Source organism: Lichenostomus cassidix, unplaced genomic scaffold (genome assembly GCF_008360975.1).
Source record: "Lichenostomus cassidix isolate B80296 unplaced genomic scaffold, HeHo_3.0 HiC_scaffold_33, whole genome shotgun sequence".
NCBI lineage: Eukaryota > Metazoa > Chordata > Aves > Passeriformes > Meliphagidae > Lichenostomus > Lichenostomus cassidix.
The window spans coordinates 779,580-807,195 of NW_028147632.1; the positions used below are offsets into that span (position 1 = coordinate 779,580).

Sequence of the window (27,616 nt, forward strand, 5' to 3'; positions counted from 1 at the left end):
GCTTTATTAAATCTTTTAAATGTTAACAGGACAGTGATACCTTTCACACAAGGAAAGGCTGGAGGGTCAGGATAAGGGTGGGGAGACATCACTCATGGTTGTAACAGAAGCGATTTGAGGAAATTAATTGAATTGATTATCAAACAAATCACAGCAGGAGAATGACTAGTAAAATAAATCCTACAAAAACACCTTCTTCCCGCTCCTCTCTCCTTTCCAGGCTTCCCTTTATCCTCCCCACACAGGGACTGGGATCACAGCCAGCTCATGTCACGACTTTTGTGGGGTTTCTGCTCCATCCCAGACTCACCCACAGCTCTCAGCACCTTCAGCTCCAGGTCATCCCAAACTCTCACCTGTCCCCCGAACCAGGAAATGCCTCTGAAACCAGAAAATCAGCTGTGAAAAATGGGTGTTTGCAGTTGTTAATAAACGAGCCCCGAGGGGATCTGCAAAAGCCAGATTTAATCTTAAGCGACAGAATGACAGAGTTCTTTGGCAAGAGTCACCCTGCTGCTTACGGGGCAGTCAAGGCACATCAAGGGGAAATAAGCAAAAAAACCCAGACAAATCGCAGGATATTAAACTGGAAAGGGAGCGAAGAACACTGTGGGTGTGTGAAAGCATGCTGAGGAGGAGGATAAAAAGAAACCAGGTGTAAAAGCTTCACAGCACTCAAACTTATCGGTATTTTAAGTTCTCTGAATCTATAGCTTAACTTATGCCTTCACTGATGTCTCAACTGAACAGCGGAACAACATTTGGTAGAATTTAACTTGGCTTAAACCTTAACAATTTAATGGAGGAGTAACACTTAACATTTAGCCTGACTTATGCTTTAATTTAACAATTTAACAGAGGAGTAACACTTAACAACATTGAACCTGAGTTATGATTTTAAGGTCAAATTTAGCCACTTAACAGAGGAACAACACTTAGCAGCATTTAACTTGGTTTATAACTCTAACTTAACCTCACTTACAGGCCTGATTCAGTCAGATATCCGAGGCACTCAAACACCTCAGAGCAGCATTTCTGCCACATTTGCCAAAACACAGGCACAGTGTGTGCACACAGAAAGAGTCAGTGCCAGGGAGCTGTCAGGAATTCCCCTCGAGTACAGCAAAATGCTCACTCTGGATCCATTTCCGTCTCCCCAGAGAGGGAAGGGTTGATGTTGCAGAGCAGAAAGGCCTTGCAAAGTGAGGGCCTTGCTGCCCTTGTAAAATCCTTGCTCACTTCTGTTACTTTGGTGAACTAGAAAAGCATTCTGGGAATGACTCAGCAAAGGTGGAGGTGAAAAACAAGTTACATAATTGTAAAACAATTATTAGTACCAATAAGTGCTCTCACCGTGGGGCTCGTGGGTGGTTGTACCTGATGCCTGTTCCTATCATGGTCTATAGCAGTTGGTTAAACACATCTGTTATGCCTCACAAGTATGTAAATTCATAACAAATGAACGGTTTAGGAACCCTGGATTTTTGCAATGAAGGGGTCTTTGCCATACCATCGTAGAGATCGTGTGTTTAACGCCGCAGGTTGAGCCTCGAGGAGTGGGAGGTGCCTCGTTTTTTGGGGATCCCCCAAGTTCAGCAAATGGGAGATTTCCCAGCTTGGAGAGGCCTCACTCAGAGGGAGGAGCTGCTCCTCATTTTGGGGCTCATTTTGGATTGCTGTTTATAGGGCCAGAGAGATGGGCTTTAGTCATGTACAGGAAACCATGCTATGAAAAGACAACATCCATAAAGGAGACAGAGGAGTCCTGTGATTTTATTCGAATAAAGGGAGAGAATCCGATGAGGCACACGCCTGCGGGGTTTTCTTTCTCGAGGTTTCGGGGGGTGCAGCCCCCTTTTATCCCAAACTCCTGTCCATGTGTTGCCCTGTTCCTTCCCCCATTGGCTGACGTCCTAGGAAGGTACAGCCTTCCCGAACTGCCTACCACATATTTCCCCCTTGAACTTGTCATTTTATCCCAAAGTTCAGAAACTCAGGCTTGTGCAGACCCGTTTGGTGTTTCAGGATTTTTCTGTTTCTGGGCCCTGAGCAGATGTCATGTGGCAATTCCTGGCATTTAGCCAGAGTCAAACTGTGACATATTCAAACCTGCAGCTTGAAGTTGATCCAGTTAACACCCATCCCCTCTGCCATGGAATTGTAAAGACATCAGCACACATCTTCCCTATCAGAACAATGCTTCACCTAGCCACAGTTTGGGTCTCAGCTTGCTTAGAAAGTGTGAGCGCAGGGATGCTGTGGCATTCGGCAGGGAAAAAGCGTGTATTAAACCTTATAATTTATGCTTGGATTTTGTATCTTCGAGGTCTTTCCTAACCTAAACGCTTTTGATTCTTCTGCTGTTTTTTCTGCACAGGGAAACACAAACCTTTTTCTTTTCATAAGGCAAAGAGGAGCTCGTTGGACCCGTGCCTGAGATGCAGCGATGTTTTACCATCAGCTCAGAGGAACTAACAGGGGCGAGGAATTATTTTAATTGGGCAGCGCGGGGAGCACAAAACGATGTGGAACTTTTTTTACCAGCTGCGGGACACGGAAGACACTGCCTCGCCCCCATTGGCTGGTCCGCTTGTCACTCTTCGTGATCGCAGCGCTGATTGGTCAGAGCGGGGCTGAGGGACGGTCCCGCCCCGCCCCACCTGATTCGAGCATTCGCAGGTCCAGCAGTGCCTCCGGATCCTCGGGAGCTGCAGCAGTGAGCGGAGCGGAGCGGAGCCCGGGGAGGCGGCGGCGGAGCTCGGAGAGGCTGTCCCAGGGCAGGTGGGAGCCGCGCTGGCTTGTGCCGGGGCTCGGGGCTCGCTGCGGGCGGTCCGTGCGGGAGGCGACCGCGACGAGGGGGGATCTGGCGGATTCGTTCCACCGTGTCCCCCCGGTTCCTCGTGTTTCTCCTGACCTGAGGCCGCTGAGGGAGCGGCTGACCGCGGGATGCGACGGCGTGGGGAAAAGGGGGGAAAGGGTGGGCGCTGGGCTTGGGGAGAGGGGGAGAAGGGATGGAGGACGAGGAGGAGGGATGAGGAAGGAGCGGGAGAAAGGCCGGAGATCCGAGGAGGAGGAGGCGGGAGGAGGAAGGAGGAGAAGCCGCGGGAGGAGGAGGAGAGAGGAAGAGGAGGAGCAGGAAGAGGTTGGAGAGAGGAAGAGGAGGAGCAGCAGAAGCAGCGCGGAGCTCTTTGTCTGTCGCGGCCCCGGGAGCATCGGCGCCCCGCATGGCGCAGGTGAGGGGGAGGAGGAAGTCGCCCCAAATGTCTCGGGGGTCCCCGAGCGGCGTTTTTTCTGGGCGGGTGTTTGGAGCTCTCAGCTTCCGGGATTGAGCCCCAAATCTCGTTTAGGGTCGCTGGGAGGGTTTGATTGTGCGGGGGGAATGTTTGGATGTGGCGGAAGGCCAAAGCTGAGGCGCCAGTGGGGCTTTGGGGGATATTTTGGGGGCTGCAGGTGGCCATGGCCCGGTGTCGGGGTGGGAGGAGGACATGGGGCATGGGGTCCCCCCGGGAGAGCGGTGGAGGGGAAGGGCGGGAGCCCCTGAGTGGGGTGAGCGGAGAGGGGCAATGGCGGAGCTGGGGAAGCCCCGGCAGGCTGGAGAGGGGGGAGCGTGGCTAAGGGGGAAGCCTGGGATCCCTGGAAGCGCGGAGCAGAGAATGAGGGGAGAAGGGACCCCTGGGACCCCCAAAGCCCCCGGATCATCCCTAAGCGGGACCCTGGAAAATAGGGAAGCCCAGGAGCCACGGGAGCCCCATGAGTGCAGGAAAGGGAGACCCTGAGGAGGCCAAAGTGCAAAGAGCAGAGAGGGGGAAATGCTGGGAGGGTTTTGAGGTGAATGGTGGTGGTTTGTGGTTTTTATGGCCACAAACCCCTGGGAGACTTGCAGAGCTGGAGCTGGGCAGGAGGAACTCCCAGGGCAAGGCGCTGAGCCCTTGTTTTTCCCCCAAAGCAGGATTTGTCATTGCCAAGGCGTGGCCGGATGGAGGAGGAGGAAAAGGCCCGGAGATGCTGCCCGAGGAGGAGCTGCAAACGCAGCCCAGGGAGCTGTGAGGAGGAAAGAGCCTCACTGTGCCGGGAAGGCAGCCGGAGATGCAGCCGGAGCTCAAAGCTGGGGGAGAAGCCTGAGAGCAGAGAGAAGCCCCAGAAGTGTGGGGAATGTGGGAGAAGCTTCAAAAGGAGATCTGAGCTGATCCGCCACCAGTCGATCCACACTGGGGAAAAACCCCACAAGTGCGGGGAATGTGGAAGGAGCTTCAGGCTGATGTCCTTCCTGGTCCAGCACCAGAGGATCCACACAGGGGAAAAGCCCTATGAGTGTGGAGAATGTGGGAAGAGCTTCTATGGGATGTCTGACCTGATGAAGCACCAGAGGATCCACACTGGGGAAAAGCCCTTCAATTGCAAAGAATGTGGGAAGAGCTTCAGGCGGAGATCTCACCTGAACCAGCACAACATGATCCACACCGGGGAGAGGCCCTACAAGTGTGGGCAGTGTGGGAAGAGGTTTCAGACCAGCTCCCATCTCCTTGTCCATGAGCGCATTCACACCCAGGAGAAGCCCTTCTGCTGCCCTGACTGTGGGAAGAGGTTCAAGCGAAATGGCAGCCTTGTCACCCACCGGATCATCCACACAGGGGAAAAGCCCTACGAGTGTGGGGAGTGTGGGAAGAGCTTCAGGCGGAATTCTGAGCTCATCCAGCACCAGAGGATCCACACTGGGGAAAAGCCCTATGAGTGCACGGGATGTGGGAAGAGCTTCAGGCAGATGTGTCAGCTGATCCAGCACCAGAGAATCCACACTGGGGAAAAGCCCTACAAGTGTGGGGAATGTAGGAGGAGCTTTAAAACGAAAAGTCAGCTCATCAACCACCAGAGCATCCACACAGGGGAAAAACCCTACAAGTGCAGGAAGTGTGGGAAGGGATTTCCAAGCAGCTACCGCCTCCTTTGCCATGAGATTATTCACACAGAGGAGAGGCCTTTCCGCTGCCCTGACTGCAAGAAGGGCTTCAAGGACAACTCCACCCTCATCAGGCACCGGCGCATCCACACTGGGGAAAAGCCCTACAAGTGTGACGAGTGTGGGAAGAGCTTCTCACAGAGCTCTCACTTGACTGACCACCAACGGAGGCACAAGTGAGAGAATCCCTGCGAATGTCCCAAGTGCAGGAAGAGCTTCATTGCTGCTCCAACTCCAACATCCAACTCTGCAGTGGATGATCCCCAGTGATCCCTGTTGGGCAGAATTCTGGTGACCCCCATTCCAGGTGATCCCTGTCGTGTGGGGGGAAGGTGTTTTAAATGGTCAAATTTTACTTCTGCTCTGAGTTTTTTAGCAATAAATTCAATTCACATTGCCTATTCTGAGCCTGTTTTGTGCACAAAGGTGTTTGATGAGGGATCTCTTAGCCAGGTCCTTCTATCAACTCAGGAAGCCTTGGTTCAATTTTCTCTCCCCATGGCGGCTGTGCAGGGCAGTGAGAGAGCAGCTCTGCTGGGTGCCTGGCATGGGGCCAGCGTCACCCCACTGCAATGTGCCGTGGCCTCGTGTGGCCCTGTGCTCTGGAGCCAGCGCTGCTGTTGCTTTTTCCTTCCTGATGATTTTCTCTTTTGCATCAAAAGCTTGTGAAGTGCCCCCGCTGTCCCTGGTGTCCCCTGGGCGCCGGCAGCCACGTCCCTTGGCCTGCTCCCCCTGGGCCGTTGCAGGGCGGCTGGCAGAGGCTGGGAGCTGCCGTGGGGGCCGTGGGGCTGCCCTGGGGGCTGCGCGCCGAGGCGGGGCCGGGAGGTGCGGAGAACTTGGTCGCTATTTGCAGAGCAATGGCGCCTTGGGCCCGGGCCCGTTGCAGGGCTGTTCCTCATGTGCGGCTTTGGCCTCGGCCAGCCCGGGGGGCACTGAGAGCGCGGGGCTTGGGCTGTGCGCTGTGCAGAGCCCGCGCCTTGCTGCCCTTGGCTGGCTGTGCTGTCACTCGGGATTGTCCCAGCGCAATTGCTGCTCGGTGCCAGCGAGCGGGGACAAGCCCGGCGCCGGTGTCACCCCAGGCAGGCAGGCAGGGCTTTAGCGGGGCAGCAGCGGCGCCATGGTGGGAGCGTGTGTGCGGCCCGGGAGCGGCGGCAGCGGGCGGAGCCCGGGGAGGCGGCGGCGGAGCTCGGAGAGGCTGTCCCAGCGCAGGTGGGAGCCGCGCTGGCTTGTGCCGGGGCTCGGGGCTCGCTGCGGGCGGATGGAGGGAATGCAGGGGGCGGCAGGGGGGCTGTGGCAGCTTCGTTCTCCTGTGTCCCTCCCTCGCTTTCCACTTTTAAGCAGACACGTGATGGTTCGTACCTGCTATGATCTCGGAGTGCAAAAAGAAAAGAAAGCAGAAAATTCAACAAGTCAAGGGAGTTAAATTTCAATCCAAAGAGGAACTTTATTAAGTTAGCCCATAAAGCGGCCTGCGATAGAGAGAGAAAGAGAGAAAATTGGGGAAAGATGGGGAAGAAAGGGAAGGAAAGGGGGTATAGCTACCACCATGGATCCCCAGACATCCGGTGTCTCTGGGGTCCTAGTCAGTAGGCATTCCTTGGCCTCTGCAAAGATTGATGTGATCTTTCGGTGGGGAAGATCTTCAGAGTTCAGTCCCTCCAGAGCTGTCTTTTATGCTAGTCCATACACCTAGTCCCTCCTTGCGACCCGCCTTTGCTCCCCCTTAATTCTTGTGGAGATTTGCCAAACTCCACTTGGCAGGGCCAAGGGAGGAGTGTCCAAGGCATGCTCAGCAGGTTTTTCACAATGGTCCCTCCATTGTGACTCACCAAGGTCCCTCCCAGTCTCTTCCCAGCACAACCAACCTCATTCCAACCTTTGCTTTTCCATCCCCAATCTCCTTCCAGCCCCTCCAGCCTCACTCCAACTCCCTCCCAGTTCCCCCCAGCAGCCCCAAACTCCCTCCCAGTTCTGCCCAGCACCCCCAGAACCTCCTCCCACCCTCCCCAACATCCTTCCAACCCCTTCCCAGCCCTCCCACACCCCCAAGCCCCTCTCCCACTATAAACCAGCCTCTCTCCACCTCCCTCTCAGTGACCCCCAGCACAGCCCAATCCCCCTGCCAGCCCCCCAGTGCCTCCCCCGCTCCCCCCGGCGCTGTGGGCTCTGGCCGTACCCCAGTGCCGCCTCAGGGGCTGCTCCAGGCTGACGTGCTCCACCTGGCAGCTGGAGGTGACCCCGCGCCGGGGGGGCGTTTCCAGCAGCACCAGCAGCTGGTAGGTCCAGTCCCCGTTGGGGAGCAGGTCGGTGGTCATCACTTGCTCCGAGAGCTCCTGCTGGCCCTGGAACCACCTCAGCTGCACCTGGGCAGGGTAGAAATCCATCACGGAGCACAGCAGGCGGCCGGGCTCAGGCTGGGAGCTCGAGAGCACCAGCGAGATGGACACGCTGGGATGGGCAGAGGACTTGGGGATTCCCCCAGTGCCGCCCAAGCCGCAGGGAATTGCTCCAGGGATCGAGTGCTGGGGGAAAAGGGAACCACCCTTCTTGCATCCCAACCCCACGTTTTCGTCCCCTGTCCTCCCCTTTCCCTTCATTCCCCCAACCCACAGACCCCTCGAAACTCAATTTGGGTGTCCCATCCCCCTCCTGCTCTCTTTCAGGGTCTGAGCTCCCTCTTTTGCCCTGCTCTTCTGCTCCTTCTCCATCGTCCCCCAATGCCCAACCCTCCTGCCCCGTGCTTGGTTTTGGGAATTCCCAGCCCTTCCTGCTCAGTCTGGGTGTCCCAACCCCTGTTTCACTCAACTTGGGCAGCTCCTGGCAGCTTTGTTCTGGGAGCAATCTCTGAGTTTGGGGATTTTTGGGATGCAGTTTTGGAGGGGGACAGCTCTGTCTGCCTTTCCCCTCCCTGCTGTGGCCTCTCAGCTGCCCCTGACACCCTGGGGTGCTGGGATTTCCTTCCTGGGGACAAGGACGTTCATTCCCTTCCAGGAGCTCAATGCCCGCCTGGGGGTCCATCCAGCTCTGGGGGTCCTTGATCAGCTGCCCCAGAGCCTCTGCCAGGTCTCCCAGCACAGCCAGAGCTGCTCAGCTTGGGGTTCCCAAAGCCCTCAGTGACCCCCAAGTCCCTGCCAGGAACCCTTAGCTCCCTCAAACATCCTCCACATCCCCTGGAAGTTTCCCCCATGGCACCTCCATTGCCATGTCCCCACATGTCACTGGCCATGTCCCATCATGTCCACACCCAGGGCTGTGTCCCCAGCCTGTTCCCACCCATGGCATTGTCCACCACAATGTCTCCATCCATGCCTCTGGCCCACAATGACCCAAGGAATGGCCATGAGCCTCTGCAGGCTGAGCACCCGCAACTCTCTCAGCCTTTCCTCAGAGCAGAGGGACTGCAGCCCTTGCAGCATCTCCATGGCCTCCTCTGCACTCCCTCCAACAGCCCCAACAGCTCCTTGCTGTGCTCAGGAGCCCAGAGCTGGGAGCAGGGATGAGCCCTGCAGGGGCTGCAGCTTCTTGGGCAACAGCAGGCAATTTGGTGTTCTCCCTCAAGGGGAAGTCAATACCCGCTGGGGCTGAGGGATAAAATCAAGGCAATCAAGCCTGTGCTGGGCAGAGTTGTGCTGCCAGCAGCAGCTCCCTGTGGAGTCTGCAGGGATCCGTCAGGAGCAGATGCCAGGTGTCCCCTTGCCCTGGAGCCCATCCCATGGGCGCATTGGCATTTGCCTCTAGAGGTAGCAAGTGTGTCCAGAGACACTGCAGGGACAGTGGCACCTCTGTCAGTGGAAGCTGCCCATGCACAGGGACCCCCAGCCCTGGGGTGGCCGTGCCAGCAGCCCCAGACACCTGCAGCCCCAGGAACCTGGAGCGACCCCAAACCCCAACGCTGCGTGTGCTGCTGTGCCCAAAGGAATTGCAAAGAAAGCTGAGCTGTGGAAAACGAATGACAATTTATTTACAGAAGAGCAGCAACAACAACGAGCTGCAGAAAATATTTACAATAGAAGAACCTTGATAACAACAACAATCTATAGAACGTATTTACAGTAGAACGTTCTATCTAAAAACTGGAAAATAACATATTTACAAAGAATTACAACGACAACTGGAACAACAACTGGAACAACTGGAACATATGTACATGTTGGCTCGCCACCATCTCCATCAGTTCTGGAAGAGAAGGAAGCAGCAGGGTCACTCCAGCCCGGCCCTGAGGGCTGTTCCCTGTGCCCCCAGGCTGGCACACGCTGGCCCAGGGGCACTCTGCTGCCAGCACTGAGCCTGGCTGGGGCTGGGAGCCGTGCCTCAGGCACTGGCACGGGGCTGGTGTGGCCCAAAGCAAGCGCAGGGCAGGCCAGGCGTGGTGCTTGTGCCACCAGAATCCAGGGATCCCCCCGGGGCACTGTGTCCCTGAGCAGGGCCACCCAGCCCAGCCCCGGCCTGGCGGCAAGGGACCCGCTGTGCCCGTGGGCAGGGCATGGGGAGCACCTGCCTGTCCTGCTGCTGGCTCATCCCAGGACTATGGGCTTTTCCTCATCCTCCTCCTTCCGTGACATGGTGGAGCACGTCAGCCTGGAGCAGCCCCTGAGGCAGCACTGGGGTACGGCCAGAGCCCACAGCGCCGGGGGGAGCGGGGGAGGCACTGGGGGGGCTGGCAGGGGGATTGGGCTGTGCTGGGGGGAATTGGGAGGGAGGTGGAGAGAGACTTGTTTATACTGGGGGAGGGGCTTGGGGGTGTGGGAGGGCTGGGGAGGGGTTGGAAGGATGTTGGGGAGAGCTGGATGGTACTGGGGATACTGGTGGGCACTGAGAGGGAGTTTGGGGCTGCTGGGGGGAACTGGGAGGGAGTTGGAGTGAGGCTGGAGGGGCTGGAAGGAGATTTGGGATGGAAAAGCAAAGGTTCGAATGAGGTTGGTTGTGCTGGGAAGAGACTGGGAGGGACCTTGGTTAGTTCTGGTGGGGCTGGGAAGGGACTGGGAGAGGGTTTGGGGGTCCTGGGGCGGTGGGGGGCAACTGGGAGGGGTTGAGGGGTGCTGAGAGGGACGGGAGGGGCTTTGGTGTGTCCTGGGCAGGCTGGGAATCGTTTCAGGGGCTCCTAGGTGGGCTAGGGGCGACTGGGAGGGTGCTTGGAGGGGCTTGGAGTGTCGGTGAGAGGTTTTTGGGGGTCCTGAGCCCTGCTGACCCCCCAGAAATGCCGCCGGACGCTGCCCGCAGCAAGATGCTGACGAGGATCGGGGGCTTCATGTTGGGCTTCGTCTTCCTGGCGCTGGGGCTGCGCTTCTACCTGCGCAAGAAGGTGAGGGGGGGTCCCGGGGGTCGTGTCCCCCCTGCCCCGGAGCGGCTGTGCTCCCCCCGGGGCCCCCCAGCCCGGTGTCACTCCCTTTTCTCTGCCCACAGAGCTCCTGAGCCGCCGCCGGCCGCAGCCCCTCCCCGTGGCCTCGGGCCCGGCCGGGACCCCCCGCTCTGTCCCCGTGCTGATTTTGGGGGGTCGTGTGTCCCCCCAGCCCTGCTGTCACTCTGACCCCGCCCGGCTGCTCCCAGTGCTCCCAATAAAGCTTCCCAGTTGGCTCCGGTCGCGTTTCCTGGGGGGCACTGGGGAGGGACTTGGGGGGACCCCGCGGTGGGGCTGTGACTGGGGGACAGAACTGACCGCGGGATGGCTCGGGAATGGGGACCCCGTGTGTCCCCAAGTGTCACCCCGCTCTGGGGACATTTGCGAGGAAGCTGAACCCCGACACGGCACCCAGCGAACCCCAAAAAAGGCGCTGAGACCCCCTGAGCCCCCCAGAACCTCCAAACCCCATAGAAAAAGAGCCCCGAAAAATAGCCCCGCGAAAATGAGCCAATAGGAGAATGCGCTGAGCGATTCTGATCCAATCCGAGCTCGCGGCGCTGATGACTCTCCAGTTCCCAGGCAGACCCGCAGCGCCCAGCGCTCCCCACCCCAACCCCACCTGCGCCGCCCCCTCGCCCCCAGCGCTTCCCGCCCGGCCAATTTGGGGAGGGGGTGCGTGGGGGGAGCCCAGGCCTGGCCCGGAGCCCAGCGCTGCCCCAGCCCGACCTGCCCCGGCTCCATCCCGGCTCCTCCCGCGGGATGCGACGGCGTGGGGAAAAGGGGGGTAAAGGATGGGCGCTGGGCTTGGCGGGAGGAGGAGAAGGGATGGAGGAGGAGGAGGAGGAGGAGGGATGAGGAAGGAGCGAGAGAAAGGCCGGAGATCCGAGCAGGAAGAGGCGGGAGGAGGAAGGAGGAGAGAGGAAGAGGAGGAGCCGGAACAGGAAGAGCAGGAAGAGGTTGGAGAGAGGAAGAGCAGCAGCAGCAGAAGAAGCGCGGAGGTCTTTTTCGCGGCTCCGGGAGCATCGGCGCCTCGCATGCCGCAGGTGAGGGGGAGGAGGAAGTCGCCCCAAATATCTCGGGGGTCCCCGAGCGGCGTTTTTTCTGGGTGGGTGTTTGGAGCTCGCAGCTTCCGGGATTGAGCCCCAAATCTCGTGAAGGGTCGCTGGGAGGGTTTGATTGTGCGGGGGGAATGTTTGGATGTGGCGGAAGGCCAAAGCTGAGGCGCAAGTGGCCCTTTGGGGGATATTTTGGGGGCTGCAGGTGGGCATGGCCCGGTGTCGGGGTGGGAGTGGGACATGGGGCATGGGGTCCCCGCCGGGAGAGCGGTGGAGGGGAAGGGCGGGAGCCCCGGAGTGGGGTGAGCGGAGAGGGGCAATGGCGGAGCTGGGGAAGCCCCGGCAGGCTGGAGAGGGGGGAGCGTGGATAAGGGGAAAGCCTGGGATCCCTGGAAGCGCGGAGCAGAGAATGAGGGGAGAAGGGACCCCTGGGACCCCCAAAGCCCCCGGATCATTCCTAAGCGGGACCCTGGAAAATAGGGAAGCCCGGGAGCCACGGGAGCCCCATGAGTGCAGGGAAGGGAGACCCTGAGGAGGCCAAAGTGAAAATACTAGAGAGGGAGAAATCGTGGGAGTGTTTTGAGGTGAATGGTGGTGGTTTGTGGTTTCTACGGACACAAACCCCTGGGAGACTTGCAGAGCTGGAGCTGGGCAGGAGGAACCCCCAGGGCAAGGCGCTGAGCCCTTGTTTTTCCCCCCAAAGCAGGATTTGTCATTGCCAAGGCGTGGCTGGATGGAGGAGGAGGAAAAGGCCCGGAGATGCAGCCGGAGCTCGGAGCTGGGGGAGAAGCCTGAGGGCAGAGAGAAGCCCCACAAGTGTGGGGAATGTGGGAAAAGCTTCAGGTGGAGATGGGAGCTGATCCGGCACCAGAGGATCCACACTGGGGAAAGGCCCTATCAGTGTGGGGAGTGTGGGAAGAGCTTCAGCCAGATGTCCAACCTGATGAAGCACCAGGTGGTCCACACTGGGGAAAAGCCCTACGATTGCGCTGACTGTGGGAAGAGCTTCAGCCAGAGCTCCAGCCTGATCACGCACCAGAGGATTCACACCGGAGAAAAGCCCTACGATTGCAAAGAATGTGGGAAGAGCTTCAGCCTGATGTCCACCCTGAGGCAGCACCAGAGGATCCACACTGGGGAAAAGCCCTATGATTGCAAAGCATGTGGGAAGAGCTTCAGCCTGATGTCCGCCCTGAGGCAGCACCAGCGGATCCACACTGGGGAAAAGCCCTACGATTGCGAGGAATGTGGGAAGAGCTTCAGGCAGAGGTCCAACCTGATCCAGCACAAGAAGATCCACAACGGGGAGAGACCCTATGAGTGTCCCAAGTGTGGGAAGAGGTTTCAGACCAGCTCCCATCTCCTCCTCCATGAGTGCATTCAAACCCAGGAGAGGCCCGTCCGCTGCCCTGACTGTGGGAAGGGCTTCAAGTACAACTCCTACCTCATCATCCACCGGCGCATCCACACTGGGGAAAAGCCCTACGAGTGTGGGGAGTGTGGGAAGAGCTTCAGCTGTAGATCTGAGCTGATCATGCACCGGAGGATCCACACTGGGGAAAAGCCCTACGACTGCACAGAATGTGGGAAGAGCTTCAGCCACAGCTCCAGCCTGATCCATCACAAGAAGATCCACACTGGGGAGAGGCCCTATGAGTGTCCCACGTGTGGGAAGAGGTTTCAAACCACCTCCAGTGTCCTGCTCCATGAGCGCATTCACACCCAGGAGAGGCCCTTCCGCTGCCCTGACTGCGGGAAGGGCTTCAAGCACAACTCCACCCTCATCATCCACCAGCGTATCCACACAGGGGAAAAGCCCTACGAGTGTGGGGAATGTGGGAAGAGGTTTCGATCGAAAACTGAGCTCAACATGCACCAGGGGATCCACACTGGGCAAAAGCCCTACAAGTGTGAGGAATGTGGGAAGAGCTTCAGCCAGAGCTCTGCCCTCAGAGGACACAAGATGATCCACACCGGGGAGAGGCCCTATGAGTGTGGGAAGTGTAGGAAGAGGTTTCAGACCAGCTCTGATCTCCTCCAGCATGAGCGCATTCACACCCAGGAGAGGCCCTTCCGCTGCCCTGACTGCGGGAAGGGCTTCAAGCGAAACTCCACCCTCATCATCCACCGGCGCATCCACACTGGGGAAAAGCCCTACGAGTGTGGGGAGTGTGGGAAGAGCTTCAGGCAGAGTTCCAACCTGATGATGCACCAGAGGATCCACACTGGGGAGAAGCCCGACGAGGGTGGGGAATGTGGGAAAAGCTTCAGCGTCAGATCCAGCATGATCAGGCACAAAAGGATCCACACCGGCGAGAGGCCCTATGAGTGTCCCACGTGTGGGAAGAGGTTTCAGACCAGCTCCAATCTCCTCCAGCATCAGCGCATTCACACCCAGGAGAGGCCCTTCCGCTGCCCTGAATGCGGGAAGGGCTTCAAGCGAAATTCCCACCTAACCACCCACCGGCGCATCCACACTGGGGAAAAGCCCTATCAGTGTGCGGAGTGTGGGAAGAGCTTTGGATCGAAAGCTGAGCTCACCGTACACCGCAGGGTCCACACTGGGGAAAAGCCCTACAAGTGTGGAAAATGTGGGAAGAGCTTCAGCTGCGTGTCCCCCCTGATGCAGCACCAGGTGATCCACACTGGGGAAAAGCTCTATGATTGCGAGGAATGTGGGAAGAGCTTCAGTCGGAGCTCCACCCTGATCCGGCACAAGAAGATCCACACTGGGGAGAGGCCCTATGAGTGTGGGAAGTGTGGGAAGAGGTTTCAGACCAGCTCTGATCTCCTCGTCCATGAGCGCATTCACACCCAGGAGAGGCCCTTCCGCTGCCCTGACTGCGGGAAGGGCTTCAACCAGAACTCCAACCTCATCAGGCACCGGCGCATCCACACTGGGGAAAAGCCCTACAAGTGTGGGGAGTGTGGGAAGAGCTTCAGGCAGATGTCCAACCTGACAGTGCACCAGGTGATCCACACTGGGGAAAAGCCCTACTAGTGTCCCGAGTGTGGGAGGAGCTTCTCACAGATCTCTAACTTGACTCAGCACCAACAGAGGCACCAGTGAGAGAAGCCCTCCAAGTGTCCCGAGTGCAGAAAGAGCTTCATTGCTGCTCCAACTCCATGCCCAGTGGGAAGATCTGCAGTGGATGATCCCCAGTGATCCCCGTGGGGCAAAATCCTCGTGACCCCCTTCCAGGTGATCCCCGTCGGGTGCGGGAAGGTATTGTAAATGGTCAAATTGTACTTCTTTTCCTGCTCTGAGTTTGTTAGCAATAAATTCAATTCACATATCCAATTTCAAGCCTGTTTTGTGCACAAAGGTGTTGGATGAGGGATCTCTTAGCCAGGTCCTTCTATCAACTCAGGAAGCCTTGGTTTAATTTTCTCTCCCCATGGCGGCTGTGCAGGGCAGTGAGAGAGCAGCTCTGCTGGGTGCCTGGCATGGGGCCAGCGTCACCCCACTGCAATGTGCCATGGCCTCGTGTGGCCCTGTGCTCTGGAGCCCTGTGATCTGGAGCCAGGGCTGCTGTTGCTTTTTCCTTCCTGATGATTTTCTCTTTTGCACCAAAGGCTTGTGAAGTGTCCCCGCTGTCCCTGGCGTCCCCTGGGCGCCGGCAGCCGTGTCCCTTGGCCTGCTCCCCCTGGGCCGTTGCAGAGCGGCTGGCGGAGGCTGGGAGCTGCCGTGGGGGCCGTGGGGCTGCCCCGGGGGCTGCGTGCCGAGGCGGGGCCGGGAGGTGCAGAGAACTTGGTCGCTATTTGCAGAGCAATGGCGCCTTGGGCCCGGGCCCGTTGCAGGGCTGTTCCTCATGTGCGGCTTTGGCCTCGGCCAGCCCGGGGGGCACTGAGAGCGCGGGGCTTGGGCTGTGCGTTGTGCAGAGCCCGCGCCTCGCTGCCCTTGGCTGGCTGTGCTGTCACTCGGGATTGTCCCAGCGCGATTGCTGCTCGGTGCCAGCGAGCGGGGACAAGGCCAGCGCCGGTGTCGCCCCCAGGCAGGCAGGCAGGGCTTTAGTGGGGCAGCAGCGGCGCCATGGTGGGAGCGTGTGTGCGGCCCGGGAGCGGCGGCAGCGGGCGGAGCCCGGGGAGGCGGCGGCGGAGCTCGGAGAGGCTGTCCCAGCGCAGGTGGGAGCCGCGCTGGCTTGTGCCGGGGCTCGGGGCTCGCTGCAGGCGGATGGAGGGGATGGAGGGGGCGGCAGGGGGGCTGTGGCGGCTTCCTTCTCCCTTCTTCCTCCCTCCGTGACTGTGGCGCCGTGTTGCCGCTGGCCTGAGGCCACTGAGGGAGCGGCTGCCCGCGGTCTCCTTATCGCTGCTGCCTCGGCAGGAGGCGGTGCCGGAGCAGCGCTGGCTCGTCCCGCTTGCTGTGGGTAGCACAGAGGTGGCTGCGCTGTCCCCGGGTCTGTTCCAGGCCATTCGGCACCGGGCTGGTAGCCACATCAGCTACCGGCAGGTGTCCATGCCGATGGCTGTGTGGGACGGGAGGAACTTGAGTGTACCTCACAACCCAAATCTCTATGGAACAGAAAGAAGACGCGTTCAGGGCTGGCGGGGCAGCGTCGTCCCGTCCTGTCGCCCCGGGGCGGCTGCAGTCATTCACACAAGTTCCACCTTCCCTGCCGGGACCCCGTCCTCTTCCCAGACAGGACACAAACGGCATTGCCAGCGCTCGCTGTCCCTGAGCTCCAACCCTCAGCGCAGGGCATGCAGGGGACAATACTGAGCCCCTCAGGGCTGCTGGTTCTTCACCCCCGGCAGGCTGGGCCCGATCTGCAGCTGCCCTGTTCCCGCACTCGGCAGCTCCCGGGCGCTGTCCCTGCATGTCCCTAATTATCCCTAACTGTCCCAGGCCAGAGCTGCACAGCCAGAGGGGTTGGGGCTGCAGGGCCGAGCTGGGCCCGGAGCTCTCTGACACTGTGTTTGTGTCCCCAGGTGCTGCCGGGGAGCAGAGACAGGGCAGGACTGAGCTGGCAGTGCCTTCCTGAACGTGGGGGAACCTCAGGGCACAGACCAGCTGGGGCCTCTTATCGTGATCCTTTTAACCTGCTGTCATCAGGTTGTCAAACTTCCCGAGGCTGGTCTTCAAAAGGCTTTTTCAGCACTGCTGATGTCTCTGGAGCCACATGCAGTTTATTCCAATCTCTGTGCTGGAGAAGAAGCAATCTGGCTGCACTAAAGAGGTTCTAAAGAAGGTCCATTGTGTCCGGAATAGATCACCAGGCAAGGTGACACACTTGCCTTGGGCACAAGAAGCCACTTGTCCCAAGCAGAAAGGTGCCACTGGTGAGTGTGCAGCGAGTGAGGTTATGGAGGAAGGATTCTGCACCAGTGACAGGAGTGTGAAGGAGCTGCTGGGAGTCCACAGCACTTCAGCCACCAGGAATGAACTCAAAAGAACCCTCACGGGTGGCCTCTAGGAAGGGGACAGTGTGAGCCCAGGAGCACAGGGCTGGCAGGGTGTGGCTGTGTCCAGGGCTCTGGAAGAGACCTGGTGCTCTGCTGGGCCCCAGCTGTGGATGGGACTGACATGCCTGGCCCTGGGCAGTTCAGCTGTAGCTGTCCCCTGTCCCTGTCTGTGTCCCTTGTCCCTGGCTCTATCCCCATCTCTTGTCTCTCCTGCTGCCAGCTCAATGAGTGGCACACGGGCTGAGGGTTCCTCCTGTGTTCCCTGGGTGTTGGTGGGAGATGTGAGGGCTGAGCCTGCTCAGGACAGCTCCATGCTCACGACAAACTGCTCTTTCCAGCTCCAGGCCTGTGGATCAGATCCCACCTCAAGTTTATCGTGGTGCTGATTGTCCTCCTAGCCCTGGTTGTGGCTTTGCTGGTGTCCTTGGCTGCTGTGTCAGGTAAGGGAGGAGCAGCAGCCTCAGCCCAACCCCTCGGGGCACTGCGGGCTCACTGCTTTCTGTGGCCTGTGGAACCCTTGAACCTTCTCCATTTCCCTCTGCAGGGAGAATACACAGAGAGACTCCAGTTACACCAGTTAACCCTGCAGCTTGGGTGCTGCTGGCGTGTCCCCATGGCTGGGTTGGGTACCGAGGGATCTGCTACTTCCTCTTGAGGGATGTGGGGAGCTGGGATCAGGCTAAGACTCCACCGACTCTGAGCTCGGGGCCTCCCTGGCTATGCTCAAGGACAGGGAAATGGTGAGTGAGGGGTTTGGGGGTTTGGGAAGGCCAAGGGGACCCTGGGGAGCTCCTGGGCCAGGAGTCCATTGTTTGTTCCTCTCTCCTTGCCAGGAGTTCCTGTTCTGCCTCAGCAGGAATGATGATTACTGGCTCGGGCTGCACAGACAGGGCCAGCGGCTGCAGTGGGTGGATGGCAGCAACTTCAGCTCCTCGTGAGTCCTGGGGGGCACAGGCAGGGCCTGGGGGGCACATGGCTGCTGGGACTGTTCCTTGTGTGCAGCACTGTTTCTCCTGCTGGGGAGGACAAAGCACAACCTCTTTCTCTGCTCCTCCTTACAGGTTAAAGATCCTTGGCAATGGAGAGTGTGTGTTCCTGCGAGAGGGAAAGTTTAGGAGTACAACCTGCACAGATCACCTGCACTATCTGTGCAGCAGAGCCCAAACTGAGCTGTAACTGGGGATGGAGGAATTACCTTCTCTGTGCTGAGCACTCACAGCTTAGCCTCTTCTTCCCCCCAGCACGGGGATTTCCTTCCTCAGCTGCAGCACCTGCCTTGCACTGACTCTCAGGGTCACCTCAGTGCCACTTTGCAGAGTCACCTCAGTGTTTGATCTCAAGGAGATGAATCTGTAGGAAGAGGAGATGATGTGGAAGCTGATCTGTGGCTGCCTGGGCTGGGTGTTCCTGTCTCCCTCTGGAGCTGTTCCAGGAATCTTCCTGTTTCTCTTGCACTACATGTTTCTACAGTGACCTTTTATATATATATTGATATGGAAAGAATATTCAAATACGTTCTTCCAGCACTTCCAGTGTATTTACACACTATGCTTGTATCTATATATGAAAATATAACACTGTGAGTATAGACCTACATGTTCTTCTAAAACTGTATTTACACACTGACCTTATATATATTAGCATATATTTATATAACACTCTGGATACAGAACTACATGTTCTTCTAACATTGTATTTATACACTAATCTTGTATATATTGATATAACACTGTGGATACAGATTTGAAACATCTGCCGCCATGGTAATGTGACCTTTGTGGGAGCAGAGTGCAAAATAATGCCAGGGTTGTGATTGGAACCTACAGGTGCCATTCCCTTAGGAGTTGGACTTGATCCTTGTGGGTCTCTTCCAACTCAGAGGATTTTGTGAGATGTGTGACCTCCATCAGTATGTACAGCAACAATGTTGCTGTTATTGTTGTATTCTTTATAAAACTTATTTTTTTATTACATGCTTATGAAGCATCCCTGTGTCGCTCGTGTCCCTTGCCCTGCTGCCCCTGCCCCGGGGGCTTCAGCCGAGCCAGAGCCTCTTCCCAGTGCTCCCAGTCTGCCCGTGCAGCCTCCAGCAGCCAGCGAGGCCTTCAGCTGGGCCGGCAGAGAGGAGCTGCTGGGAGCTCCCAAATCAGTTGGGTTCCGTTTGTCCTTCCCAGCCTGGGGAACAACGATTTTGGGAGTTTTCTGCCCAAACCCTGTCCGTTTTTCCGCTCAGCCCAAGAGGTTTGGGGAGATTTTGGCTTTTTGGGGGAAATCAAAGCGATGTGGGGACAAGGCGGGATTGTCCCTCAGCTGTGTTCTGACCAATCAGAGCTCGAGATCGAGGAGTGGCGGCAGAATCAGCCAATGGCAATGGGGGGGCGGGATCTCAAAAGACTATATAAAGAGGACACTGAGCGGCAGGAATCTCCCCTTAGGCTTTTTTAAAATGTCGGAGGAGAAAAAGGCCTGGAATGTCCCGGGCCGTGCTGGAGGCCAAGGAACCGCTGCTGCTCTGAACCGGCGGGAGGTGAAAACTGCTGTGACACTGTCCTCCTCACCCTGGTGTCCCTCGACAGCACACAATGCCTCAGGAACAGGCTGCTCCGGCAGGGTTCCCCCACAAGTCCCGCCAGCAGCCACTTCCATGGCTCTGCAGGAGCTTCCCATGGCTCAGGGTCTCTCTCAGGCATCCCCTGCTCCGGCCTGGGCTCCTGCTGGGGCTGCAGGGGAGTCCCTGCTCCATCCCGGCCTCACCCACAGCTCACACCGAGCTGGACCTGCAGCTCCAGGTCACACCGAGCTCCCGGCGGTTGAGGGCAGCAGCGATTCTTTTTCCTCCTGCCCGGGCTGGGACATTGCAGGGCTGAGGAGCCGAAAAGAGAATTTCTGCCACAACCCCGGGATTGTGCCTGGAGCGACTGGGGCGATTCTGTGCCGTGTGCAGAGCTCTTCCACCTCATTCCCATTGGCTGATTATGCCGTCACTCCTCATTCTCGCGCGGTGATTAGTCAGAATGGGGACAAGCACCGCCCTTGGTGCCGCCCCCTGTACCGCCATTGCTGGAGGGTCAGTGAGGGCTCGGGAGCGGCAGCGGCCGGAGCGCCGTGAGGCGGCGGAGCTCGGAGACGGCGGAGCTCGGCGGTGACCGCAGCGCAGCGACCCGGGGACAGGAGAGACACCTCTGTGCTACCCACAGCAAGCGGGACGAGCCAGCGCTGCTCCGGCACCGCCTCCTGCCGAGGCAGCAGCGGCAAGGAGACCGCGGGCAGCCGCTCCTTCAGCGGCCTCAGGCCAGCGGCAACACGGCGCCACAGCCAGGGAGGGAGGGAGGGAGGGAGACGGGAGAAGGAAGCCGCCACAGCCCCCCTGCCGCCCCCTCCATCCCCTCCATCCGCCCGCAGCGAGCCCCGAGCCCCGGCACAAGCCAGCGCGGCTCCCAGCTGCTCTGAGGCTGTTTTTGAGCTCCCCGGGGTTCTGCAGAGACTCTCCGGCAGTGCCGACTGTGCTGCACGAGCGATGCGATGTGAGAGGAACGGCGTTTGTGTTTCCCTCGCCGAGAGCAGCAATGGGTGCGGCAGAGATGTGCAGAGATGGGAGAAAGGAGGTGATCCGGACGAGAAGCGGGCAGTGAATTTGACTCAGACTCATCCCCCTTCCTGTGTCACTCCCGGGCTGTTTTATTGCACAGTCCTTCGGATGAGAACGGGCTGAGCAAGAAGCTGCAGGAAGGAAGCTCTGCTGTCCTGAACAGGCTCGGCGTGACCTGGAGCTGAAGGCGCTGGGAGCTGCGGATGAGTCCGGGATGGAGCAGGAATTCCCCTGCAGCCCCGGCAGGAGCCCCGGCTGGAGCAAGAGAAGTATTCCTCTCTATTTCTGCCCTGTTTCCTTTCACATTTATCCTTCTTTGTGCACATTTTTATACACTTTTACCTTTTCTGCTTGTTAATCTTTTAGCTCCTTGCTCCATGCAGCACCTTCAGAGGAACTGAAAATTCCTGTTGTCTGCCCTTGATCAGTCTGTAAATTTTCTGAGATTCTGTACCTGTTTAGAAGTTACCACTCAATTTCCCACCACAGTGTGGCAAGGATTCTGCTGGGGAAATCCTGACACACCCAGAGCGGGCAGTAATTGATCTCTGGCTCACCTTTATCCCTGGCCTGGGTGAGGTTTGATAAGGTCAGTGATAAAGTAGCTGATGACAGGACTTTACTCCTCTAATCCTGGGTTGGATCTTTATTCTCAGCAAAAACTGGGAGCTCTTTTCCCCAAACCAGTGAGGATTCCTGACAGATTTTACTGAGTTGTAAATTAAAAATAGAATTCATCCTTTTTCCTTTTCCAGTACCTTGTGGCCAGTGTGGAGTGGGTAAATCCCACAGAGTTCCCAAAGCCTTGCTGACTTGTCCCACTGTTCTTGCTATAAAATGGGACCCTCTGGCTGAGGACATTCTTGGAAGAGCTCCAAAGTGTGCAATGATTTGATTTAGCAATATTTTCACTACTGCTTTTGCAGGGAAACACTTCTAGTCACCTGGAAATTGCACCGATTAAGACAATTATCACTCTCAATACACAGAAATTCTTTGAAGTCAATTTACCAAAAACCTCATTGGGAATTTCCAGATTTGAGAGCCCCAACACTTTATTCACAGTATTGGGGTTATTTCTTCTACATGTGCCACACTTCTGAGTCTTTGAAGGAACAATTTCAGTTATTTTGGAATTAAATCCTGTCTTAGAACCTGTCTAGAATTTAACACTTCAGTTCACTGACAAACTCTCTCACCATGGTCAGGTTTAATAACTGGTAGAGTGATCTCTCGTCAGGAAACCAAAACGTGTGCTCCTTTTCTCTGCGGCTGTTTTTGGCCCTGGGAGCCAAATAATTTCATTATTTTCATCCTGTTTGGTTCTCTGTTGTGCTCTGCAGTGCAGAACGGAAACTTCAGCTGGTTTTGCTCTTCCTGTAGTCTTAGATCAACATGAACTCTGCTGATAACAAAGCTCTCTCTGCTCAGAGTGCACTAAGGCAAACCACACTTACAGTCCCTCCAGATCTTTACTTTTCTTTCCCTCAGTTGCAATGTCCATGTTAAAGCAACCATTTAGTCCTTCTGTGCTGAAACAACTCATGGCAGAGCAGAGCATTAGATTAAATAACGTCATTCAGGGTGGTCACTGCAAATCCTGCAATGCATTTTCTGTTGAAAAAACAAAAAGTTACTTTTTTCTGTGGTGTTTCCAATCTGGGTTCTCAGTCAGGCTTGCCTTTGAAGCTGGGCTAGAATAAACTTCTTGTGATTGTTTGGAGTGTTTCTGATTTTGGAGCCCAACAGAAGCACAGCAGCATTTTGAATTTCAAAGGTAATTTCCTGTCCCACTGTACAACAGGACCGAGCTCAGTCAGTGGCTCCTCTGGTGTCCCAAACCCTTCTGTCCCACCTGTGTCCCACAGACCTCAGGCTCTGTCCCAGAGAGAATTTTGGGATCCTGATTTAGCAGCTCCACGGCTGTGACTCCTCACTAGCAGCTGGGCCATCCTTGGCTCAGAACACTGATCTGTTCAGGAAAATTGGCAGTGACTCCTCCCTGAGCCACTGGGAATTGTGGTGGAACACCTTGGGAAAGATTTTGGCTCTCAGAAGTGAATAATTCAAAAGATCCCTGGGACCTGCCAAGCCCAGAGCCAGAATTACCAGTGTTTGCTTTTGGTTTTGGTGCAAAGCCTGAGTATGATCAGCCAAAACAATAAAATCTTTATGGGTAATTTCAAAAGTCCATATCATAATCAATAATTCCTGATCCATGCCCTGATCATTCCAAGGCAAGTCTGCAACTCCCTCACAGTTTATGTCTCCTGCTCAGTTGAATTTATGCTTGGGAATTTCAAAATCCACAACTTTTAACATCAGAGAATTTCAAACCCTTTTCCCAGTAAATTTCCTCCTAATAATGGTTCTGGAGAGCTGGGCAGTGCAAAAATCCATGAATTATCCATCATTTCCCCAGTTTGAATTCAATTAGATGGAAAAGGTGCTCATTTCACTGACAATTGTGACAAAGTCACCACTTAATTCCCCTTGCAGGATGTTTAATTTGGAATAAACAGCTCCTGTGCCTACCAAAAATCCCAATTTTCCATTTCCCAGAAGCTCTGCTGGGGTAGAAACTTCTGGTTCTCTTCACAATTTCTCTGCTGTTGCCAGGAGAAAGAGCTCAGAGGAGTCCTGGGTTTCACCTGAGGGTCCCAATGTCCATCCTTTTATAAAATGCACTTGGATTTGTTCTCAGTCTTCCTAATGAAGATTGAAGAACTGAATCCCAAAGCAATCCTCCCCCTCCCTGGTAGCTGATTTCATCTCTATTTGCTATCACTCTGAGTTTTGTCATCTCCTGATGATTTGGGGTTTTATTTGGGGTAGGATTTACCTCTCATGAAATGTCAAGGAGTTTACCACTATGGAAAGCTCAGTGCCCTGGAATCTCTGTTGTTTAACTGTCACATTATCACAAAATTTTCCTATCAAACAATGCCAGGTGGTTTTGACCTTCCTGGTGAGCTTTTATTATCTTTTTTTGCTTCCTTGTTTCCACATGAAGCTGCCTATTTAACCCTCTGTGCAGTTGACTTTACACCTGAATTTACACCTCAATTTTCTTTCTCCTGACAATCTCAGTGCTTAGAGCAGACTTGGCCTTGGCTGCAGATGGAACAATAGTGAAATTAATTGTACTTATTATCAGAGAGACCAGAGGAGGAGAATGAGAAGTGAGACAACTCCTAAGTTAAACAACTTCCCTCGCCCTCTGCCTCCTTCCCGATTCCCAGTTTACCAGTTTAGCAGTACTTTAACTTGTCTGATCCTTTTACTTATGCCTTAACCAACATCTTGACAATTCAACAGAGGAGCAACACTTAGCAGCATTTAACTTGGCTTATAACTTTGACTTAAACTCACTTACAGGCCTGACTTACTCAGATATCCGAGGCGCTGAAACTCCTCAGAGCAGAATTTCTGCCACAATTTCCAGAGCACAGTGTGCACACAGAGTCAGTTGCTGTCAGGAAATCTCCTCAAGTACAGGAAATCCTCACTCCGGATGCTTTTGCATCTCCCCAGCGGACAAAGGGTGGAGCTCGAGGAGTTGGCAGATCAGCCCAGGGTCTCTTGTTTGGGGATCCCTGAGTGCAGCAAACGGGAGAGTTCTGAGCTCGGAGAGGCATCACTCAGAGTGAGGAGCTGCTCCAGGAGAGCTCCGAGGGGCTCATTTTGGGTCGCTGTTTATAGGACCAGAGAGATGGGCTTTAGTCACAGCCATGTTTCATCCTGGCTGCACTTATGGCTGCCAACTTGCTCTGAAAGTGAGATAGCAGGCATGTTGAGCCATGCAGAAGGGATAAAAAGCACGTAGGGCTGTTGGTAGGGATCAGAGGTGCTGGTTGGATCCGTGTCTGGGTGATAACTGTGGTTGTGACCAAACCAAGTGGAGCTCAGCAAAGGGGCTGTTTATCAGGTCATTATTTAACTGTTAGTACAGCCGGGAAAAAAGCCAGAGAAACCGCCTCGGGTGCAAGGGTCGTGTCTAGGAGCATTGCCTCAGTCCTATTATCTGATCCTCCTGCCAGTCCTTGTTCTCGCGTATGGATTGGTCAGAGCTGGTCGATATAAATGCCCTCTGGGGCGGTAATCAAGTGTCTTGGCATTGACAGCGCCGAGTACCGGAGCGTCTGTGAGACCCCAGAGCGGCGGCAGCGACTGGAGCAGAGCCCAGAGCGGCGGCAGTGGCCAGAGCGGACCTCGGAGCGGCGGCGGGGCTCGGAGAGACCCCAGTGCAGGTGGGAGCCGCGCTGGCTTGTGCCGGAGCTCGGAGCTCGCTGTGGGCAGCGGTGGTGGCAGGGTTTCCGGGTGTGGCACGTTCGTCCTCCCGGTTCCCCCCGTGTCCCCCCTGTGTCCTCCCGGTCCTCCCCGCGTGCTCCACATGGCCTGAGGCCGCTGAGGGAGCGGCTGCCCGCGGTCTCCTTGCTGCTGCTGCCTCGGCAGGAGGCGGTGCCGCAGCACCGCTGGCTCGTCCCGCTTGCTGTGGGTAGCACAGAGGTGTCTCCCCTGTCCCCGGGACAGTTTCTGGCCATGCGGGACCTGGCTGGGAGCCCCCGGTGCAGCGGGAGATGTCCGTGCCCGGGGCTGGGGTGGGACGGGAGGAACCTGAACGTCTTTCATAACCCAAAGCACTCAGGAACAGAAGGAGCGTTCAGTGGAGGCGAGGGAGCCTCGTCCCGCCCTGTTGCTTCGGGGGCAGAACCGCCCAGGCTTCGCCTTCCCTGCCAGGCTGCGCCTCCTGTTCCACACAGGAACCGAAACGGCGCTGCCAGCACTCGCTGTCCCTGAGCTCCAACCCTCAGCACAGGGCATGCAGGGGACAATGCTGAGCCCCTCAGGGCTGCTGGTTCTTCCACCCCAGCAGGCTGAGCCCGATCCGCAGCTGCCCTGTTCCTGCACTCGGCAGCTCCCGGGCGCTGTCCCTAACTGTCCCTAACTGTCCCTGCCTGTCCCAGCCCGGAGCTGCACAGCCAGAGGGGTTGGGGCTGCAGGGCCGAGCTGGGCCCGGAGCTCTCTGACACTGTGTTTGTGTCCCCAGGTGCTGCTGGGGAGCAGAGACAGGGCAGGACTGAGCTGGCAGCGCCCTCCAGAGCCAGCACCAGCCGGGGCCGCTCATCGTGTGCTCCACAGTCGGCCAGGACAGTGGTTGTAAAAGTGCAACGGAAGATGGACTCGGTGTTTGTGCACCATCAGTGCTGATGTCTGGGGAACAAGATCAGTCTTCTAAGTTCGCACTGAGTCAAGATGTGAAGAGTGGATTCTGCCCTGGGGATGTAGAGGCTGCTGGAGACATCCTTCAGGTGCAAGGTCCTTTTGATGAGGACCAGAGCTATGACAGCTGTATGTCTGTAGGGAGCCAAGGGAAGGAGAGTGGCTATGGCTCCAGCTCTGGAAGCCCAGAGGAGCACCAGAATCCTGAGGACGGGTCAGGAACTGAGCACACAGAGCTGCCTCAGGTGCCACATCCTGCTTCTCACAACTGGAGAGATTCGATTTGTCAGTCTGAAATGAGACCAAGGAGGGGTGAAGCTACTGTTGAGATTCCCGAGGATGCCCTGGGTGCCCAGAATGGATCAGCAACCAGAGGGACATCAGCAAATAGGGATCAGCAAACAGAGCTGCCAGACCCTGCTGGGCACAGGCAGGGAGAAGCTGCTTCTCTGTTGGGGCAGAGTGAATCCCAGCCCAGGGATCAGATTGGAGAGGAGTGCCCAGACGGATCAGCAATGGGAGTCACACACATAAAGACCCGCAGAGGATATATCTGGGTGAGTGCAGAGCCAGTGCTGTGGCCTCTAGGGAGGGGACAGTGTGAGCTCAGGAGCACAGGGCTGGCAGGGTGTTGCTGTGTCCAGGGCTATGAAAGAGGCCTTGTGCTCTGCTGGGACTGACAGCCCTGGCTGTCCCTGGCCCAGGACAGTTCTGCTGCAGGCTGTCCCCGGTCAGTGTCCCTGTCCTTTATCTCTCCTGCTGCCAGCTGAGTGAGGGGCAAATGGGCTGCGGGTTCCTTCCTGCTCAGGACAGCTCCATCCTCATGGCCTGCAGCTATTTCCGGCTCCTGTTGAGTGGATCAGATCCCATCCCGTGCTCACCCTGGCTGTGCTGACTCTGCTCCTGCTCCTGGCTGTGGCTCTGGCGGTGTCCTTGGCTGCTGTGTCAGGTAAGGAGGAGCAGCAGCCTCAGCCCAACCCCTTGGGGCACTGCGGGCTCACTGCTCCCTCACGGCCGGGATCGTCCCTCAGCCCCGCTCTGACCAATCAGCGCGCGGGAGAACGAGGAGTGACGGCTGAATCAGCCAATCGTCGCGTGTTGGGGCTTTGAGCGGGAAAATGGGAGCTCGGGCTGCTCCGTGAGGAGAGAATCCTCAGAGCTTCTGTTCGCTCTGCAGAGAGGAAGACAAAGAGACTCTCCGGTTACTCCTGACACTCCATGGCTGCTGGCCTGTCCCAAGGGTTGGATTGGGTACAACGGGATCTGCTACTTCCTCTCGAGGGATCACCTCTCCTGGGATCAGGCTCAGGCTCGGTGCTCTGAGCTCGGGCCTCCCTGGCTGTGCTCAAGGACTGGGAAATGGTGAGTGAGAGATGTGGGGGGTTTTGGGTGGCCGAAGGGAGCCTGGGGAGCTCCTGGGCCAGGGGTGCAGCTCCCACTGTTGGCTCCTCTCTGCTTGCCAGGAGTTCCTGTTCCTCCTCAGTGGGAATGACGATTACTGGCTCGGGCTGCACAGACAGAGCCAGTGGCTGCAGTGGGTGGATGGCAGCAACTTCAGCTCCTTGTGAGTCGTGGGGGCACAGGCAGGGCATTGGGGGCACTGGGGCACAAGCTGTTCCCCTGTGATTCCAGCAATGTCTCTGTGTTTCCTTGCAGGGTTCCTGTGCTGGGCAATGCAGGGTGTGTGCACCTGGCTGAGAATTATCTCGGGAGTGCGATCTGTTCAAATGACATGCAGTATATCTGCAGCAGGCCCCAAACCCACCAGTAATGGGGAATGGAGGAAGGATATTTTCCGAGCTGGGCAGTCTCAGCTTCACCTCATCCCCCCAGCATGGGGATTTCCTTCCTCAGCTGAAGTGTCTGCCTTGCACTGATCTTCAGGGTTCTGCAGGAGATGAACCTGCAGGAAGAGATGATGAGAAAATGCATGTGTGGCTGTCTGGGCTTGGCCTGGGGGTTCTTTTGTCATTCTGAAAGCTTCACAAAAGTCATGTTTCTCTTGCACTCTGTATGTTTACAAACCAGGTACATATATATTTGTATGT

The 27,616-nt window shown here is 56.8% G+C and overlaps 1 protein-coding gene and 2 pseudogenes across 5 annotated transcripts in view; all 3 read left to right on the forward strand.

Annotated features, from left to right (window-relative positions):
- LOC146421319 (uncharacterized) overlaps positions 1-27,616 on the forward strand; it is a 53,815-nt pseudogene that overhangs the window by 18,094 nt on the left and 8,105 nt on the right. The window contains exons 5-6 of the transcript XR_014848720.1: positions 25,396-26,125; positions 26,335-26,517. The product of XR_014848720.1 is annotated as an uncharacterized LOC146421319 (transcript). The remainder of the gene's footprint in view (positions 1-25,395; positions 26,126-26,334; positions 26,518-27,616) is intronic.
- Positions 6-27,449, forward strand: LOC146421321 (uncharacterized). 3 transcript variants are annotated; one of them, XM_085047470.1, is made up of 6 exons: positions 6-2,781; positions 16,283-16,633; positions 17,095-17,196; positions 17,301-17,496; positions 17,590-17,690; positions 27,225-27,449. In XM_085047470.1, exons 2-6 carry the CDS (start codon positions 16,474-16,476, stop codon positions 27,443-27,445), a joined length of 780 nt encoding a protein of 259 aa, XP_084903596.1. In that variant the 5' UTR covers positions 6-2,781; positions 16,283-16,473; the 3' UTR covers positions 27,446-27,449. The 3 variants fall into 3 exon arrangements, with proteins under 3 accessions (XP_084903596.1, XP_084903595.1, XP_084903597.1); XM_085047469.1 differs by lacking the exon at positions 6-2,781 and adding an exon at positions 15,337-15,478; XM_085047471.1 differs by lacking the exons at positions 6-2,781; positions 27,225-27,449 and adding exons at positions 15,337-15,478; positions 17,818-18,455.
- Positions 3,028-14,654, forward strand: LOC146421322 (uncharacterized; annotated as a pseudogene). Its single transcript, XR_014848632.1, has 5 exons — positions 3,028-3,233; positions 3,947-5,223; positions 9,382-9,512; positions 10,153-10,259; positions 12,063-14,654. The product of XR_014848632.1 is annotated as an uncharacterized LOC146421322 (transcript).

Excerpts from the sequence above, each read along its gene's own strand:
- LOC146421321 (XM_085047470.1), top strand. The coding sequence starts at position 16,474 with ATGCAGTTTATTCCAATCTCTGTGCTGGAGAAGAAGCAATCTGGCTGC. Across the intron at positions 16,634-17,094 it reads CAAGCAGAAAGGTGCCACTG|CTCCAGGCCTGTGGATCAGA; the intron begins GTGAGTGTGCAG and ends TGCTCTTTCCAG. Across the intron at positions 17,691-27,224 it reads GGCAGCAACTTCAGCTCCTC|GGTTCCTGTGCTGGGCAATG; the intron begins GTGAGTCCTGGG and ends GTTTCCTTGCAG.